Genomic DNA, 16,533 nt, shown 5'->3' with positions numbered 1-16,533 from the left:
AGGGTGTACTTCATAGGGAGACTACAGTAGAACGAGGGTGTACTTCATAGGGAGACTACAGTAGAACGAGGGTGTACTTCATAGGGAGACTACAGTAGAACGAGGGTGTACTTTATAGGGAGGCTACAGTAGAACGAGGGTACTTCATAGGGAGGCTACAGTAGAACGAGGGTGTACTTCATAGGGAGGCTACAGTAGAACGAGGGTACTTCATAGGGAGACTACAGTAGAACGAGGGTGTACTTCATAGGGAGACTACAGTAGAACGAGGGTACTTCATAGGGAGGCTACAGTAGAACGAGGGTGTACTTCATAGGGAGGCTACAGTAGAACGAGTGTACTTCATAGGGAGACTACAGTAGAACGAGGGTGTACTTCATAGGGAGGCTACAGTAGAACGAGGGTACTTCATAGGGAGGCTACAGTAGAACGAGGGTGTACTTCATAGGGAGGCTACAGTAGAACGAGGGTGTACTTCATAGGGAGGCTACAGTAGAACGAGGGTGTACTTCATAGGGAGACTACAGTAGAACGAGGGTGTTCTTCATAGGGAGGCTACAGTAGAACGAGGGTACTTCATAGGGAGGCTACAGTAGAACGAGGGTGTACTTCATAGGGAGACTACAGTAGAACGAGGGTGTACTTCATAGGGAGACTACAGTAGAACGAGGGTGTACTTCATAGGGAGGCTACAGTAGAACGAGGGTGTACTTCATAGGGAGGCTACAGTAGAACGAGGGTGTACTTCATAGGGAGGCTACAGTAGAACGAGGGTGTTCTTCATAGGGAGACTACAGTAGAACGAGTGTACTTCATAGGGAGGCTACAGTAGAACGAGGGTACTTCATAGGGAGGCTACAGTAGAACGAGGGTACTTCATAGGGAGGCTACAGTAGAACGAGGGTGTACTTCATAGGGAGACTACAGTAGAACGAGTGTACTTCATAGGGAGGCTACAGTAGAACGAGGGTGTACTTCATAGGGAGACTACAGTAGAACGAGTGTACTTCATAGGGAGGCTACAGTAGAACGAGGGTACTTCATAGGGAGACTACAGTAGAACGAGGGTGTACTTCATAGGGAGACTACAGTAGAACGAGGGTGTACTTCATAGGGAGGCTACAGTAGAACGAGGGTGTTCTTCATAGGGAGGCTACAGTAGAACGAGGGTGTACTTCATAGGGAGACTACAGTAGAACGAGGGTGTACTTCATAGGGAGACTACAGCAGAACGAGGGTGTACTTCATAGGGAGACTACAGTAGAACGAGGGTACTTCATAGGGAGACTACAGTAGAACGAGGGTACTTCATAGGGAGACTACAGTAGAACGAGTGTACTTCATAGGGAGACTACAGTAGAACGAGTGTACTTCATAGGGAGGCTACAGTAGAACGAGGGTACTTCATAGGGAGGCTACAGTAGAACGAGGGTGTACTTCATAGGGAGGCTACAGTAGAACGAGTGTACTTCATAGGGAGGCTACAGTAGAACGAGGGTACTTCATAGGGAGACTACAGTAGAACGAGTGTACTTCATAGGGAGACTACAGTAGAACGAGGGTACTTCATAGGGAGGCTACAGTAGAACGAGGGTACTTCATAGGGAGACTACAGTAGAACGAGTGTACTTCATAGGGAGGCTACAGTAGAACGAGGGTACTTCATAGGGAGGCTACAGTAGAACGAGGGTGTACTTCATAGGGAGACTACAGTAGAACGAGTGTACTTCATAGGGAGGCTACAACAGTAGAACGAGGGTGTTCTTCATAGGGAGACTACAGTAGAACGAGGGTGTACTTCATAGGGAGGCTACAGTAGAACGAGGGTACTTCATAGGGAGACTACAGTAGAACGAGGGTGTACTTCATAGGGAGACTACAGTAGAACGAGGGTACTTCATAGGGAGACTACAGTAGAACGAGGGTACTTCATAGGGAGACTACAGTAGAACGAGGGTGTACTTCATAGGGAGACTACAGTAGAACGAGGGTACTTCATAGGGAGACTACAGTAGAACGAGGGTACTTCATAGGGAGACTACAGTAGAACGAGTGTACTTCATAGGGAGGCTACAGTAGAACGAGGGTACTTCATAGGGAGGCTACAGTAGAACGAGGGTACTTCATAGGGAGACTACAGTAGAACGAGGGTGTTCTTCATAGGGAGACTACAGTAGAACGAGTGTACTTCATTGGGAGGCTACAGTAGAACGAGGGTACTTCATAGGGAGGCTACAGTAGAACGAGGGTACTTCATAGGGAGACTACAGTAGAACGAGGGTACTTCATAGGGAGGCTACAGTAGAACGAGGGTACTTCATAGGGAGACTACAGTAGAACGAGGGTGTACTTCATAGGGAGGCTACAGTAGAACGAGGGTACTTCATAGGGAGACTACAGTAGAACGAGGGTGTTCTTCATAGGGAGACTACAGTAGAACGAGGGTGTTCTTCATAGGGAGACTACAGTAGAACGAGGGTGTACTTCATAGGGAGGCTACAGTAGAACGAGGGTACTTCATAGGGAGACTACAGTAGGACGAGGGTGTACTTCATAGGGAGACTACAGTAGAACGAGGGTGTTCTTCATAGGGAGGCTACAGTAGAACGAGGGTGTACTTCATAGGGAGACTACAGTAGAACGAGGGTGTACTTCATAGGGAGGCTACAGTAGAACGAGGGTACTTCATAGGGAGACTACAGTAGAACGAGGGTGTACTTCATAGGGAGGCTACAGTAGAACGAGGGTGTACTTCATAGGGAGGCTACAGTAGAACGAGGGTACTTCATAGGGAGGCTACAGTAGAACGAGGGTACTTCATAGGGAGGCTACAGTAGAACGAGGGTGTACTTCATAGGGAGACTACAGTAGAACGAGGGTACTTCATAGGGAGGCTACAGTAGAACGAGGGTACTTCATAGGGAGACTACAGTAGAACGAGGGTACTTCATAGGGAGACTACAGTAGAACGAGGGTACTTCATAGGGAGACTACAGTAGAACGAGTGTACTTCATAGGGAGACTACAGTAGAACGAGTGTACTTCATAGGGAGACTACAGTAGAACGAGGGTACTTCATAGGGAGACTACAGTAGAACGAGGGTGTACTTCATAGGGAGGCTACAGTAGAACGAGGGTACTTCATAGGGAGGCTACAGTAGAACGAGGGTGTACTTCATAGGGAGACTACAGTAGAACGAGGGTACTTCATAGGGAGGCTACAGTAGAACGAGGGTGTACTTCATAGGGAGGCTCCCTGACCCTTTAAAGTGTAGCTCCCCGCAGATAACAACAACACACCACTGTCATCTATTCTTCTCTATCTGGTTAGGGTTATAACACAGTTCTTCCTTTCCCTTCACTGTTCAGTACCACAGGACCCAGCTAACTAGATCTTCTGTAAATATTGGAAGCTTGTTGTTTGGTGTGTTAATAGCTGCAAATGAGACAATTAACAGCACCTTATAAAACACAACTGTGCATTTGATTCATTGCGAACACATTTTCCCTGAGATAGGTGCTGAAGGAGGGGCATGGGCGTGAGGTGAGGGGTGAGAGTTTACTCTGCCACTCACTGTATAGTACAGGCCCAGTACACGCCCAGTACACGCCTGTCAAACAACACCTGAGTCACAGGTGCTGAGTGTGTGTGCAGCATTCTGGGCTGTAAGAGAAAGGACGAATAGGAGCGGACACTGGCCTTGTCCAGCAGAGCTCTCTCTCTCTCTCTCTCTCTCTCTCTCTCACTCCCTCTCTCACTCCCTCTCTCCCCATCCCCCTCTCTCCCTCCTTCTGAGATAACTGCTGTATGCGCGCTTGTGGTCTCCTTCATGTCAGGATTGGTTTAGTGGTGGCTGCAGGGTCAAGTCTCTGGAGACCACAGGAGAACTAACACACTCATGTAGTGCATCTGTCCTCCTGCAGTATCCGGAGACACCCGGAGAGGCGAGCGATCCTCACCCCCATCTTAACAGACTTCTCCATCCGCATCACAGCGGCTCCTGCCATCATCTACAGCAAACCTGTATCCCCTGACAACAGCCCGGCAGAGGTACTGTGTGTGTGTGTGTGTGTGTGTGTGTGTGTGTGTGTGTGTGTGTGTGTGTGTGTGTGTGTATGGCCGTTGTCCCTCTCTTAGGTGTAGGGGCCTTTACAATAATAAACGGTTTGGACACAAGTAGCGGCCGTTAGTCATGGCTTTTGACATCATCTGCACACACACAAACACATTCTTATCCACAAAAGCTAATTTGTGTGGTTGTGACCCGGAGAGTTCGAGACTGTGTGCTTGTACAGCTGATGTTTTTGGCAAGATGGGCTCGATTGCCTCCTCCGTTATTTTAAACGTCTCTCTGACAATGTCTAACAGCTCATCTGTTTCTCTCTCTCTAACACGTGCACGCACGCACGCATACGCACACGCTCACTTTGTTACATTTCTGGACACACTCCATCTTTAGGAAGTCACATATCACAGTGTGGAAGAGAGCACAGTGTGCGTATGTGTTGTTAAGTGCATACGTGGTGTTTATAAGAAGCGGACGGAATCAGGCCGATGCCCAGACCACACCCCCTAACACACACACACACACACACACACACACACACACCCTAAGGGCCGTCCACCACCAGGCTGCCCTCAGCACAGTGTGGGGGCTGCAGCCCCAGAGAGGACCGGGAGGTGACCCAGCCGGACAGAGCCGGATACGGGCGTGGGAGGACATCATGGCCCTGGTGGGGTGTAGCTGCTGGGTGTGTGGCCCTGGCCTTATGAGTGGAGAAAGGACAGTTTGCTGTTCTGGCCCTCATGTGTCCTCTCTCTCTCTCTCTCTCTCCCCTTTTCTCTGTAGGAGATAGTGGTGTGTGGTCACAGTTTGGAGGTGAACGTGACCTCAGGCCTGGACATGTTTGTGAGTGTGTCTCAGGTACACCTCCTCCAGCAACTGCTCCACGCAAACATGGGGGCTGCTGACAGTCCAGACAAGGAGGTAAGGGGTGTGTGTGTGTGTGTGTGTGTGTGTGTGTGTGTGTGTGTGTGTGTGTGTGTGTGTGTGTCTGTGTGTGTCTGTGTGTATCTGTGTGTGTGTGTGTGTCTGTCTGTCTACGTGTGTCTGTCTACGTGTGTGTGTGTGTGTGTCTGTGTGTGTGTGTGTGTGTGGGTCCAGGCAGGGACAGTGGTCTTACCATCACTGATTTCTTTCCCGTCAGTGTAAAATTGGTTATCACTGTTCATTTGTGTTTGCATTAGTAATGCCATTAGTCTGCAGTGCCCTCTTGTGGTCACATGAATTGTTGGCATCTTGAATAATCAATTTGTATGTGTGCGTGTCACAAATCCTGCATGCCAGAGAGGGTAATATTTAACACTGGACCTTACAGAATGTAACAGAATGTTTACGTGTGTGTGTGTGTGTGTGTGTGTGTGTGTGTGTGTGTGTGTGTGTGTGTGTGTGTGTGCGTGTGTGCGCGCGCGTGTTTGTGCTTGCGTGCGTGTGTGCATGTGTGTGTGTGTTTGGGTGTGTGTGTGTATGTGTGCGTGTGTGCGCGCGTGTTTGTGCCTGCGTGCGTGTGTGCATTTGTGTGTGTGTGTGTGTGTGTGTGAGTGTGCGTGCGTGTGCTCGTGTATGTGTGCGAGTGAGTGACTCTGGACTGATTTCACACGCCCCTTGCAGCTGACTTTTATAGTGGCAGTTAATGAATTAGTTTTGAAGTGCGGGCCACGAGTGTGTGCCCAGCTCCTCTCTGCTCCTCTCTGCTCCTCTCTGCTCCTCTCTGCTCCTCTCTGCTCCTCTGCCTGTGCTGGGAGGGCCGCATTCCTGCTCGATGAGCCGTGAACTCGCCGTGAGCCAACCGTGAGCCAACCGTGAGCCAACCGTGAGCCAACCGTGAGCCAACCGCGAGCCAACCGTGAGCCAACCGCGAGCCAACCGTGAGCCAACCGCGAGCCAACCGTGAGCCAACCGCGAGCCAACCGTGAGCCAACCGTGAGCCAACCGTGAGCCAACCGTGAGCCAACCGCGAGCCAACCGCGAGCCAACCGTGAGCCAGCTGAGCACCGCTGCCCACACACACTGCACAGCACTCTGGGAATGTAGCACAGCTCTGATGCAGTGAGGGGTAGTCCCAACACCACACACACACTGATGTAGTGAGGGGTAGTCCCAACACCACACACACTCTGATGCAGTGAGGGGTAGTCCCAACACCACACACACTCTGATGTAGTGAGGGGTAGTCCCAACACCACACACACTCTGATGTAGTGAGGGGTAGTCCCAACACCACACACACTCTGATGTAGTGAGGGGTAGTCCCAACACCACACACACTCTGATGCAGTGAGGGGTAGTCCCAACACCACACACACTCTGATGTAGTGAGGGGTAGTCCCAACACCACACACACTCTGATGCAGTGAGGGGTAGTCCCAACACCACACACACTCTGATGTAGTGAGGGGTAGTCCCAACACCACACACACTCTGATGTAGTGAGGGGTAGTCCCAACACCACACACACTCTGATGTAGTGAGGGGTAGTCCCAACACCACACACACTCTGATGTAGTGAGGGGTAGTCCCAACACCACACACACTCTGATGCAGTGAGGGGTAGTCCCAACACCACACACACTCTGATGCAGTGAGGGGTAGTCCCAACACCACACACACTCTGATGCAGTGAGGGGTAGTCCCAACACCACACACACTCTGATGTAGTGAGGGGTAGTCCCAACACCACACACACTCTGATGCAGTGAGGGGTAGTCCCAACACCACACACACTCTGATGCAGTGAGGGGTAGTCCCAACACCACACACACTCTGATGTAGTGAGGGGTAGTCCCAACACCACACACACTCTGATGCAGTGAGGGGTAGTCCCAACACCACACACACTCTGATGTAGTGAGGGGTAGTCCCAACACCACACACACTCTGATGCAGTGAGGGGTAGTCCCAACACCACACACACTCTGATGTAGTGAGGGGTAGTCCCAACACCACACACACTCTGATGCAGTGAGGGGTAGTCCCAACACCACACACACTCTGATGTAGTGAGGGGTAGTCCCATCACCACACACACTCTGATGCAGTGAGGGGTAGTCCCACCACACACACTCTGATGTAGTGAGGGGTAGTCCCAACACCACACACACTCTGATGTAGTGAGGGGTAGTCCCAACACCACACACACTCTGATGCAGTGAGGGGTAGTCCCAACACCACACACACTCTGATGTAGTGAGGGGTAGTCCCAACACCACACACACTCTGATGTAGTGAGGGGTAGTCCCAACACCACACACACTCTGATGCAGTGAGGGGTAGTCCCAACACCACACACACTCTGATGTAGTGAGGGGTAGTCCCAACACCACACACACTCTGATGCAGTGAGGGGTAGTCCCAACACCACACACACTCTGATGTAGTGAGGGGTAGTCCCAACACCACACACACTCTGATGTAGTGAGGGGTAGTCCCAACACCACACACACTCTGATGCAGTGAGGGGTAGTCCCAACACCACACACACTCTGATGTAGTGAGGGGTAGTCCCAACACCACACACACTCTGATGTAGTGAGGGGTAGTCCCACCACACACACTCTGATGCAGTGAGGGGTAGTCCAGAGGTGGGACCAAGTCAGTGTTTTGCAAGTCTCAAGTAAGTCCAAGTCTTTATACCTCAAGTCCCGAGTCAAGTCTCAAGCAAAGACACTCAAGTCAAGTCAAGTCTCGAGTCAAGACAGGCAACAGTCAAGTCAAGTCCCAAGTCTGAAACTTGGAATTTCAAGTCCTTTCGAGTCTTTTTTTTTTTTTTTTTTTACCAATGTTGCAGGTATATTTTAAATGTAAATAATAGACATGCGTTCTTTTTTAAATCTGTATTCTCCTCAAATCTTGATAAAACATGTGCAACTGAAAACACGAAGTATTAAAAAAAAAATAAAATTACACCTCTTTATTGCACAGTTCAATTTGTTAAACTTAGCTGCAAAAATATTCATACTTTAAACTACAATTTTCCAGAAATAAATATTCTGTGAAAAAGTCATAAGTAGAACTCCATGTTCAAATAAAAAGTGCTGATATTTTCACAGTACAATACAAAGAACCATAACGGCATTTTCCCTCTCTTCTCTTATCTGGTTTCTTGGAGAACATGTGTGAGTGACACAAGACAAACAAATATAAGAACTGAACAATTAACAGGAATCTGCAACTTTAGACATTTCAGTAAACTATTCTGCATTGCATTTGCTGGCCAAAAGTCTGTATGTCATTTGTGCACGATGAATGATGTCCCCATAGCTGAAAACTCGCTCCACTTTTGTCAATATATTTTTTTCTCGACGTAGATGTTTTCAAATACACAATCCATGTTGAGATAGAACTGGATATTATGATAGTGACAGAGAGAGGCTCTCTTCCCCGAGTTCAGATACAGAACCCAGGGTTGCCAACTCTCACGCATTGAGCGTGAGACGCATTTGACCGTCTTCACACGCTTTCACGCTACACATCCGATTTCTCACGCCGGAAAAAAAATCTAGTTTATTTACCTCTGATCCACATCTATGATTCAATGAGTTACTAGTTCGCTCTGGCACCAACCACTGGCGATCGATCGATCGCGATATAATACTTAATTTGTGTACATTTTACACCCCGCCCGGTAAAAATTTACGTTCGCCAACCCCCCCATTTGATTGGTTGTGCTGCAGCTCACGCACACACACACGTGTGGAAAAGCAGAGGACCGGTCTGCGTCAGAAGGACGGAAATGAAATTAATGGGGCACACTATAAATATTAATATGCGTTTTAAAATTTAGATTTGGGGTAAAAAAAAATCAAGTCTTTGCAAGTAAACAGGTTCAAGTCCAATTCAAGTCCCAAGTTATTGGTGTAAAAGTCCAAGTCAAGTCTAAGTCTCTGAATATTTTTTCAAGTCAAGTCAAAAGTCTTAATATTAATGACTCGAGTCTGACTCGAGTCCAAGTCATGTGACTCGAGTCCCCACCTCTGGGGTAGTCCCAACACCACACACACTCTGATGTAGTGAGGGGTAGTCCCAACACCACACACACTCTGATGTAGTGAGGGGTAGTCCCAACACCACACACACTCTGATGTAGTGAGGGGTAGTCCCAACACCACACACACTCTGATGTAGTGAGGGGTAGTCCCACCACACACACTCTGATGCAGTGAGGGGTAGTCCCAACACCACACACACTCTGATGTAGTGAGGGGTAGTCCCAACACCACACACACTCTGATGTAGTGAGGGGTAGTCCCAACACCACACACACTCTGATGCAGTGAGGGGTAGTCCCAACACCACACACACTCTGATGTAGTGAGGGGTAGTCCCAACACCACACACACTCTGATGCAGTGAGGGGTAGTCCCAACACCACACACACTCTGATGTAGTGAGGGGTAGTCCCAACACCACACACACTCTGATGTAGTGAGGGGTAGTCCCAACACCACACACACTCTGATGCAGTGAGGGGTAGTCCCAACACCACACACACTCTGATGTAGTGAGGGGTAGTCCCAACACCACACACACTCTGATGTAGTGAGGGGTAGTCCCAACACCACACACACTCTGATGCAGTGAGGGGTAGTCCCAACACCACACACACTCTGATGTAGTGAGGGGTAGTCCCAACACCACACACACTCTGATGCAGTGAGGGGTAGTCCCAACACCACACACACTCTGATGTAGTGAGAGGTAGTCCCAACACCACACACACTCTGATGTAGTGAGGGGTAGTCCCACCACACACACTCTGATGCAGTGAGGGGTAGTCCCAACACCACACACACTCTGATGTAGTGAGGGGTAGTCCCAACACCACACACACTCTGATGCAGTGAGGGGTAGTCCCAACACCACACACACTCTGATGTAGTGAGGGGTAGTCCCAACACCACACACACTCTGATGTAGTGAGGGGTAGTCCCAACACCACACACACTCTGATGTAGTGAGGGGTAGTCCCAACACCACACACACTCTGATGTAGTGAGGGGTAGTCCCAACACCACACACACTCTGATGTAGTGAGGGGTAGTCCCAACACCACACACACTCTGATGTAGTGAGGGGTAGTCCCAACACCACACACACTCTGATGCAGTGAGGGGTAGTCCCAACACCACACACACTCTGATGTAGTGAGGGGTAGTCCCAACACCACACACACTCTGATGTAGTGAGGGGTAGTCCCACCACACACACTCTGATGTAGTGAGGGGTAGTCCCAACACCACACACACTCTGATGCAGTGAGGGGTAGTCCCAACACCACACACACTCTGATGTAGTGAGGGGTAGTCCCAACACCACACACACTCTGATGTAGTGAGGGGTAGTCCCAACACCACACACACTCTGATGTAGTGAGGGGTAGTCCCAACACCACACACACTCTGATGCAGTGAGGGGTAGTCCCAACACCACACACTCTGATGCAGTGAGGGGTAGTCCCAACACCACACACACTCTGATGTAGTGAGGGGTAGTCCCAACACCACACACACTCTGATGCAGTGAGGGGTAGTCCCAACACCACACACACTCTGATGCAGTGAGGGGTAGTCCCAACACCACACACACTCTGATGTAGTGAGGGGTAGTCCCAACACCACACACACTCTGATGTAGTGAGGGGTAGTCCCAACACCACACACACTCTGATGCAGTGAGGGGTAGTCCCAACACCACACACTCTGATGCAGTGAGGGGTAGTCCCAACACCACACACACTCTGATGTAGTGAGGGGTAGTCCCAACACCACACACACTCTGATGCAGTGAGGGGTAGTCCCAACACCACACACACTCTGATGCAGTGAGGGGTAGTCCCAACACCACACACACTCTGATGTAGTGAGGGGTAGTCCCAACACCACACACACTCTGATGCAGTGAGGGGTAGTCCCAACACCACACACACTCTGATGTAGTGAGGGGTAGTCCCACCACACACACTCTGATGCAGTGAGGGGTAGTCCCAACACCACACACACTCTGATGTAGTGAGGGGTAGTCCCAACACCACACACACTCTGATGTAGTGAGGGGTAGTCCCAACACCACACACACTCTGATGTAGTGAGGGGTAGTCCCAACACCACACACACTCTGATGTAGTGAGGGGTAGTCCCACCACACACACTCTGATGCAGTGAGGGGTAGTCCCAACACCACACACACTCTGATGTAGTGAGGGGTAGTCCCACCACACACACTCTGATGCAGTGAGGGGTAGTCCCAACACCACACACTCTGATGTAGTGAGGGGTAGTCCCAACACCACACACACTCTGATGTAGTGAGGGGTAGTCCCAACACCACACACACTCTGATGCAGTGAGGGGTAGTCCCACCACACACACACTCTGATGTAGTGAGGGGTAGTCCCAACACCACACACACTCTGATGTAGTGAGGGGTAGTCCCACCACACACACACTCTGATGTAGTGAGGGGTAGTCCCACCACACACACTCTGATGTAGTGAGGGGTAGTCCCACCACACACACTCTGATGTAGTGAGGGGTAGTCCCAACACCACACACACTCTGATGTAGTGAGGGGTAGTCCCAACACCACACACACTCTGATGTAGTGAGGGGTAGTCCCACCACACACACTCTGATGTAGTGAGGGGTAGTCCCAACACCACACACACTCTGATGTAGTGAGGGGTAGTCCCAACACCACACACACTCTGATGTAGTGAGGGGTAGTCCCACCACACACACTCTGATGCAGTGAGGGGTAGTCCCACCACACACACACTCTGATGTAGTGAGGGGTAGTCCCAACACCACACACACTCTGATGCAGTGAGGGGTAGTCCCACCACACACACACTCCGGAGCAACCCAACAGTGACACCTCTGAGCTGCCCTGACATCAACAGGGCTCCAATCCTCTCTGCACCCCACACATGTTCCCCACATTCACCCTGGAACTTTCTCCTGTTTGAAGTGGCAGCCGTTTGATGGCATGCCAGCCAGAGGAGGGGGAGGGGCTGGGGGGGGTCAAACAGCTGACAGAGCGGATGGCAGCAACAGCCAGCAGCCCGTCCTGCTCCGGGGCTGGAGCTGTGCTCTCTGATCTCGGTGAGGAGAGCCGAGCAGCCGTGGAGAGAGTGAAGGCGTGTGGTTCGCGTGGAAACCGGATGGCGTGTTTATTGTCTACATGGCTGGAGTCAGTGGGTGGGGGGGGGGGGGGGGGGGGTTCTGCAGGCAGTGCTTCAGGGCTCTGTCCTTATTCGGTCTGACAGGGTGACCCCCGCACAGAGCCCTATCACTTTCATTGCCCCGCGGCGACCCCCTCTTGCTGAGAAGGTTGCCTGAGTTTGCTTACACCCGCCTGCTGTTCAGAACACTAATAAACCAGGCACCTTTACAAGTCCTTGAGACGCTTAACATCTGTGAAGTGCAGTTTGCCCGTGCTTATCTCAAATATTTTCGTGCATTCGTCAGCGTTCGTATTGCGCTCTCTGTTATGAAACGCGACCTTCCTATTTCTCTGCAAGCTCATTGACCCCTCATGAAAGAAACAACTGCAAATTGACATAGTCAAAATAATTCACCATCCCTTATTCAGCATGCCAAATGGTTTGTCCCGAGACCCCTCCTGGAGCAGAAGCTTGGTACGCTCCCCCCTTCACCTCAGAAACCCAATCTATTTGAGGTCGGTAGCAGCTGAATTGCCTGCTTTGTCAAAATTGGCGTGAAACTCCAGATAAAATCGGCAAGCGGTGAATTACCTTAAAGGGAAACAAATGTTGGAGGGGCAGGAGCAGGTTTGGATGTGACCCCTGGGTCTGTTTTCAGTTCAGGTGAGAGCTCGCCGTTACCTGCCTCTATGCCCTGGGCCACACAAGGCCACTCACTCCAGTACCGGGGTTTGGCAAGCAGTTAGGTTAAACATGTTAAGTGTGAGGCTCTCACATTTGGCACTGCTGCTCTAGCTCAATACGGAGCAGAGTGCTCACCTCCTCCACCTGTGTAAGCAAGGTTGCCTCCAATTGAGGCTGAGTGAGTTGAATGGGGCTCTGGGGTCTTTGTGGGCTCTCTGGTTTCACACACGCTACTACGGTTTCTGCCTCGGGTGTTTCTATCTCCTGGCCTTCCAACAGGAGCCAGTGGGCAGTACATCTTTCCCTCCATTTCATATGTGTTAGACCACTGTGATAGTGGTGAGATAGATAGATGCTGAGTTTGTCAAGGGGCAGAGCTGAATACTGTCTGTTATGGTTTACAACTGTGGTAGCATCTTACTGCATCTTCCTCCACACGCATTCTCGATCTGCAGGGGTGATAACGACGCTCTGCCCCAGCCAGGAATAAAAACATCGCCTCGAAACGTCTGCTTCTCTCTTTCAACGTGGCCGCCAGCAGTCGGAGACAACTCTCGTCTCGTCTCCGTCTAGCCTCAGACAGATACTTGTCTCCCCAGCGTGGAGTCACATTCAGCTCTCAACATCCTGTCTGGTTCTGGTTCTCCCACAGAGCCACCTGGGCTCTGACTTCTCCCTCCGCTCACCTCCTCTTCACCCCTGTTTCCCCAACGTTGCCGTTTGCCAAATCCGTAACCAAAGCAGAGAGGCGGGCAGGCCGCAGAGCAGCTCCATGACCTAATAGGGCCGTGACAGCGTTTGAAGTCCCCGACGTCTGCACCACGCACCATGATGTTGCTCTCTGAAGGAGCTTTTGTTGTTTGTGGAAAACAGTGCCGTAAATGAGGTTGGATGCCAAATGTTTTAACCACGGAGCTCAAATCTGTCTGACACTTAAGATACATTTCTGTCTCTCTCGCCCCCCCCCCCTCTCTCTCTCCCTTTCTCTTTCTCACTCTTTCTCTCCGTTTCTCCTTCTTTCTGTCTGTTCCTCTCCAGTTTTTGCACTGTATCCATCCTCTCCCTCCCTGTTTTCCTCTTAGCCACTCCCTCTGTCGTCTCGTTCTTTCTCTTTCTTTACTCGTCTTTTGCTTCTTTCTCTTCCTCACGCCTCCTTTTAAACTTTTGACAAACTCGTTAAAAGAAATGGTATAAACATGTTGGTTTGTCATTAAGCTCCCCTTGGTCACCATAATAACTGAGGTGTTTGTGAGCCCCCACCAGGAGCAGGCTCCCATTAATAGCTGGATGGATCAAATGTTTGCTTCGGTTCTGTTATAATAACGTATGACATTTAACAATCCTCAAGGTTAAATATAATGGAGGTTTTGCTTTTCTAAAACTATAATGGAAGTTTTGTCAGTAGCTTGATGAATGGAAGCTTCTGACAGCAGCACGTTAGCGGGTTTAGCAGCGCTGCAGTTCTGGCCTGATCCGATCTCCATGTGACCTGGTGGGCAGCTGTGTTGCACTCTCGTTCCTCGCAGTGGGATCCTCCTCTTACAGCGAACAGGCGTTTAAACTGCTGTTGTAGGTTGGCTGTGGAGAGGGGCGCCGTGCACACACGCTTTGCTGGAAGCTTCAGGAGCTCGGCTGAGCAGCAGGCTTCCAGAATGGCCGGGACTTCCTCGGAGTGCTTTTCCCCGCCTGACGAACCAAAGCAGACGGCAGCAGAGGGCTGCGACACAGCCTCGCTGAACTGCTAGGGATGTGGAGAAACTGTGGTGCATTTAAAGCCCTTTTGCAGGAGTGTGTCTGACTTCAGTTACAAGTTTTCAGTGTATTCAAGCGTTAGCTAAAGAGTTCTTGGTCATTTTCAAAAATGAGTCGGCACTCTGCTGATTCGCTTTTTCTGTGTTGTGGTCATCAGCCTGGTTCCTCTTCTGGCTGTAAGCACTACTGCACTGACACTTAGGATCAATTCTGTATTGGCTACAACACACTCTCCTGTCTGTCTCCAAACACACTCTCCTGTCTGTCTCCAAACACACTCTCCTGTCTGTCTCCAAACACACTCTCCTGTCTGTCTCCACACTCTCCTGTCTGTCACTCTGTGTGTGTGTGTGTGTGTGTGTGTGTGTGTGTGTGTGTGTGTGTGTGTGTGTGTGTGTGCGTGTGTGTGTGCGTGTGTGTACATCCATTTTTTGTGCATAGTTGGCACATACGGGGCATTCTGGCTAAGGTTGACCCTACTGGTTGACCCCACTATATTCTACACATTCTTCTTGTTCAGTCTGATTATTTCATGTTTGTCATTCCACTGTTTGAAGTGCTATGGTGGATGCTGTCTGTAATCTGCCTATAAACCACATTAACATGCTCCACGCTGCCTTAATCCCAAACACAGCCATCGCTTTTCATTTGGGAGACTGATTGTATCTGGTCATTCCTCAGCTTGGTGGAGAAGCTTTGTATGTGCTGTGAGTTGGAGGTTGGTTCTGGGTACTCTGGACGGGCTCTCAGTGTGACATTTGTATTGGTGAGGTGTTTGTGTTTGAAACCTCATACACAACCCAAACCATGTTAACCTTGCTACACAACCATGCTGTAAGGCAGCATACATGTATACATGACAACTGCAGACTCTGATGTGTGTGTGGAGGACCCATACGATTGTAAAGCTGCTTTGTGACAACGTGTGTTGTAAGAAGCGCTATATAAATAAATTTGACTTTGACTTTGACTTTGTGTGTGTGTGTGCTTGTGCGTGTGTGTGCGTGCGTGTGTGTGCGTGCGTGTGTGTGCGTGCGTGCGTGTGTGTGTGTGTGTGTGTGTGTGTGTGTGTGTGTGTGTGTGTGTGCGTGCGTGTGTGTGTGGCCTGCTGCCTGCTCCAGGCCAGGTTTGTGTATTCAGCCTTTGATGAGATGTTTAGAGCAGCAAATATCTAAAAGACAGCCTTTCTCTCTAATGTTGTGTCAGTGTGCAGAGATTGAACCAGGAAGTCGGAAACTGTATCTGCACACACACACACACACACACACACAGTTCAAGAGGAGGAGAGGTCAACGTAGGAGATACAACTGAGAGAACATGTATAGTTAAACAGTGTAATAGGAAACACATGAAACCTTGGGTAGAGGTGGAGAACTGAAGATAGCAGGAAGAGAGGAGAACACAGACATGGCCACGTGTATATCTGGAGTGGTGAGAGGGCCGTTAGTCTTCACTACTGCTATAGTGTTGGCTTTTATATGACGATATGTTGGTAAGGTGTCATATTTATCCCAATGTATCACCTTAATCAGTGTGTTCAGGAGATGGTTGGTCATTTTCCTTCTCTGTGTTTATGGTGTGTGTGTGTGTAGCTGTCCTGTCAGTCCCCTCAGGGCGGACGTGTGCGGCCCCCGGCCTGCGTGGAGCCTCTGGGAGCAGACGGCGCCCCCTGTGGGCAGGACAGCGGCTTTGGCAGTGACAGCGCCCGCCTGCGCATCGTCCACATTGACCAGCAGAGCGGCGCCAGCCACCACCGGCTGGCCCGCCCCTCCCATCAGCCCACCATCACAAAGAACCTGTCCTTCATCCCCGTCGACGTCTTCCTCACCGCCAGCCGCCTCAGTCTCATGACCTACGCCGTGACCCGCTCTCTCC

The 16,533-nt window shown here is 50.3% G+C and overlaps 1 protein-coding gene across 1 annotated transcript in view; it reads left to right on the top strand.

Annotated features, from left to right (window-relative positions):
* The window catches only part of vps13b (vacuolar protein sorting 13 homolog B), an 83,405-nt gene that overhangs the window by 7,690 nt on the left and 59,182 nt on the right, over nt 1-16,533 (top strand). Inside the window, exons 2-4 of the mRNA XM_076988314.1 lie at nt 3,925-4,051; nt 4,851-4,988; nt 16,251-16,533. The exon at nt 16,251-16,533 is cut by the window's right edge and continues 468 nt beyond it. Of these exons, the coding sequence (XP_076844429.1) occupies nt 3,925-4,051; nt 4,851-4,988; nt 16,251-16,533 (548 nt within the window). The remainder of the gene's footprint in view (nt 1-3,924; nt 4,052-4,850; nt 4,989-16,250) is intronic.

The sequence above is a fragment of the Brachyhypopomus gauderio genome, unplaced genomic scaffold, assembly GCF_052324685.1.
Source record: "Brachyhypopomus gauderio isolate BG-103 unplaced genomic scaffold, BGAUD_0.2 sc61, whole genome shotgun sequence".
Lineage (NCBI taxonomy): Eukaryota > Metazoa > Chordata > Actinopteri > Gymnotiformes > Hypopomidae > Brachyhypopomus > Brachyhypopomus gauderio.
The sequence above is the reverse complement of the archived record's forward strand: the minus strand, read 5'-3'. Positions and strand labels throughout refer to the sequence as shown.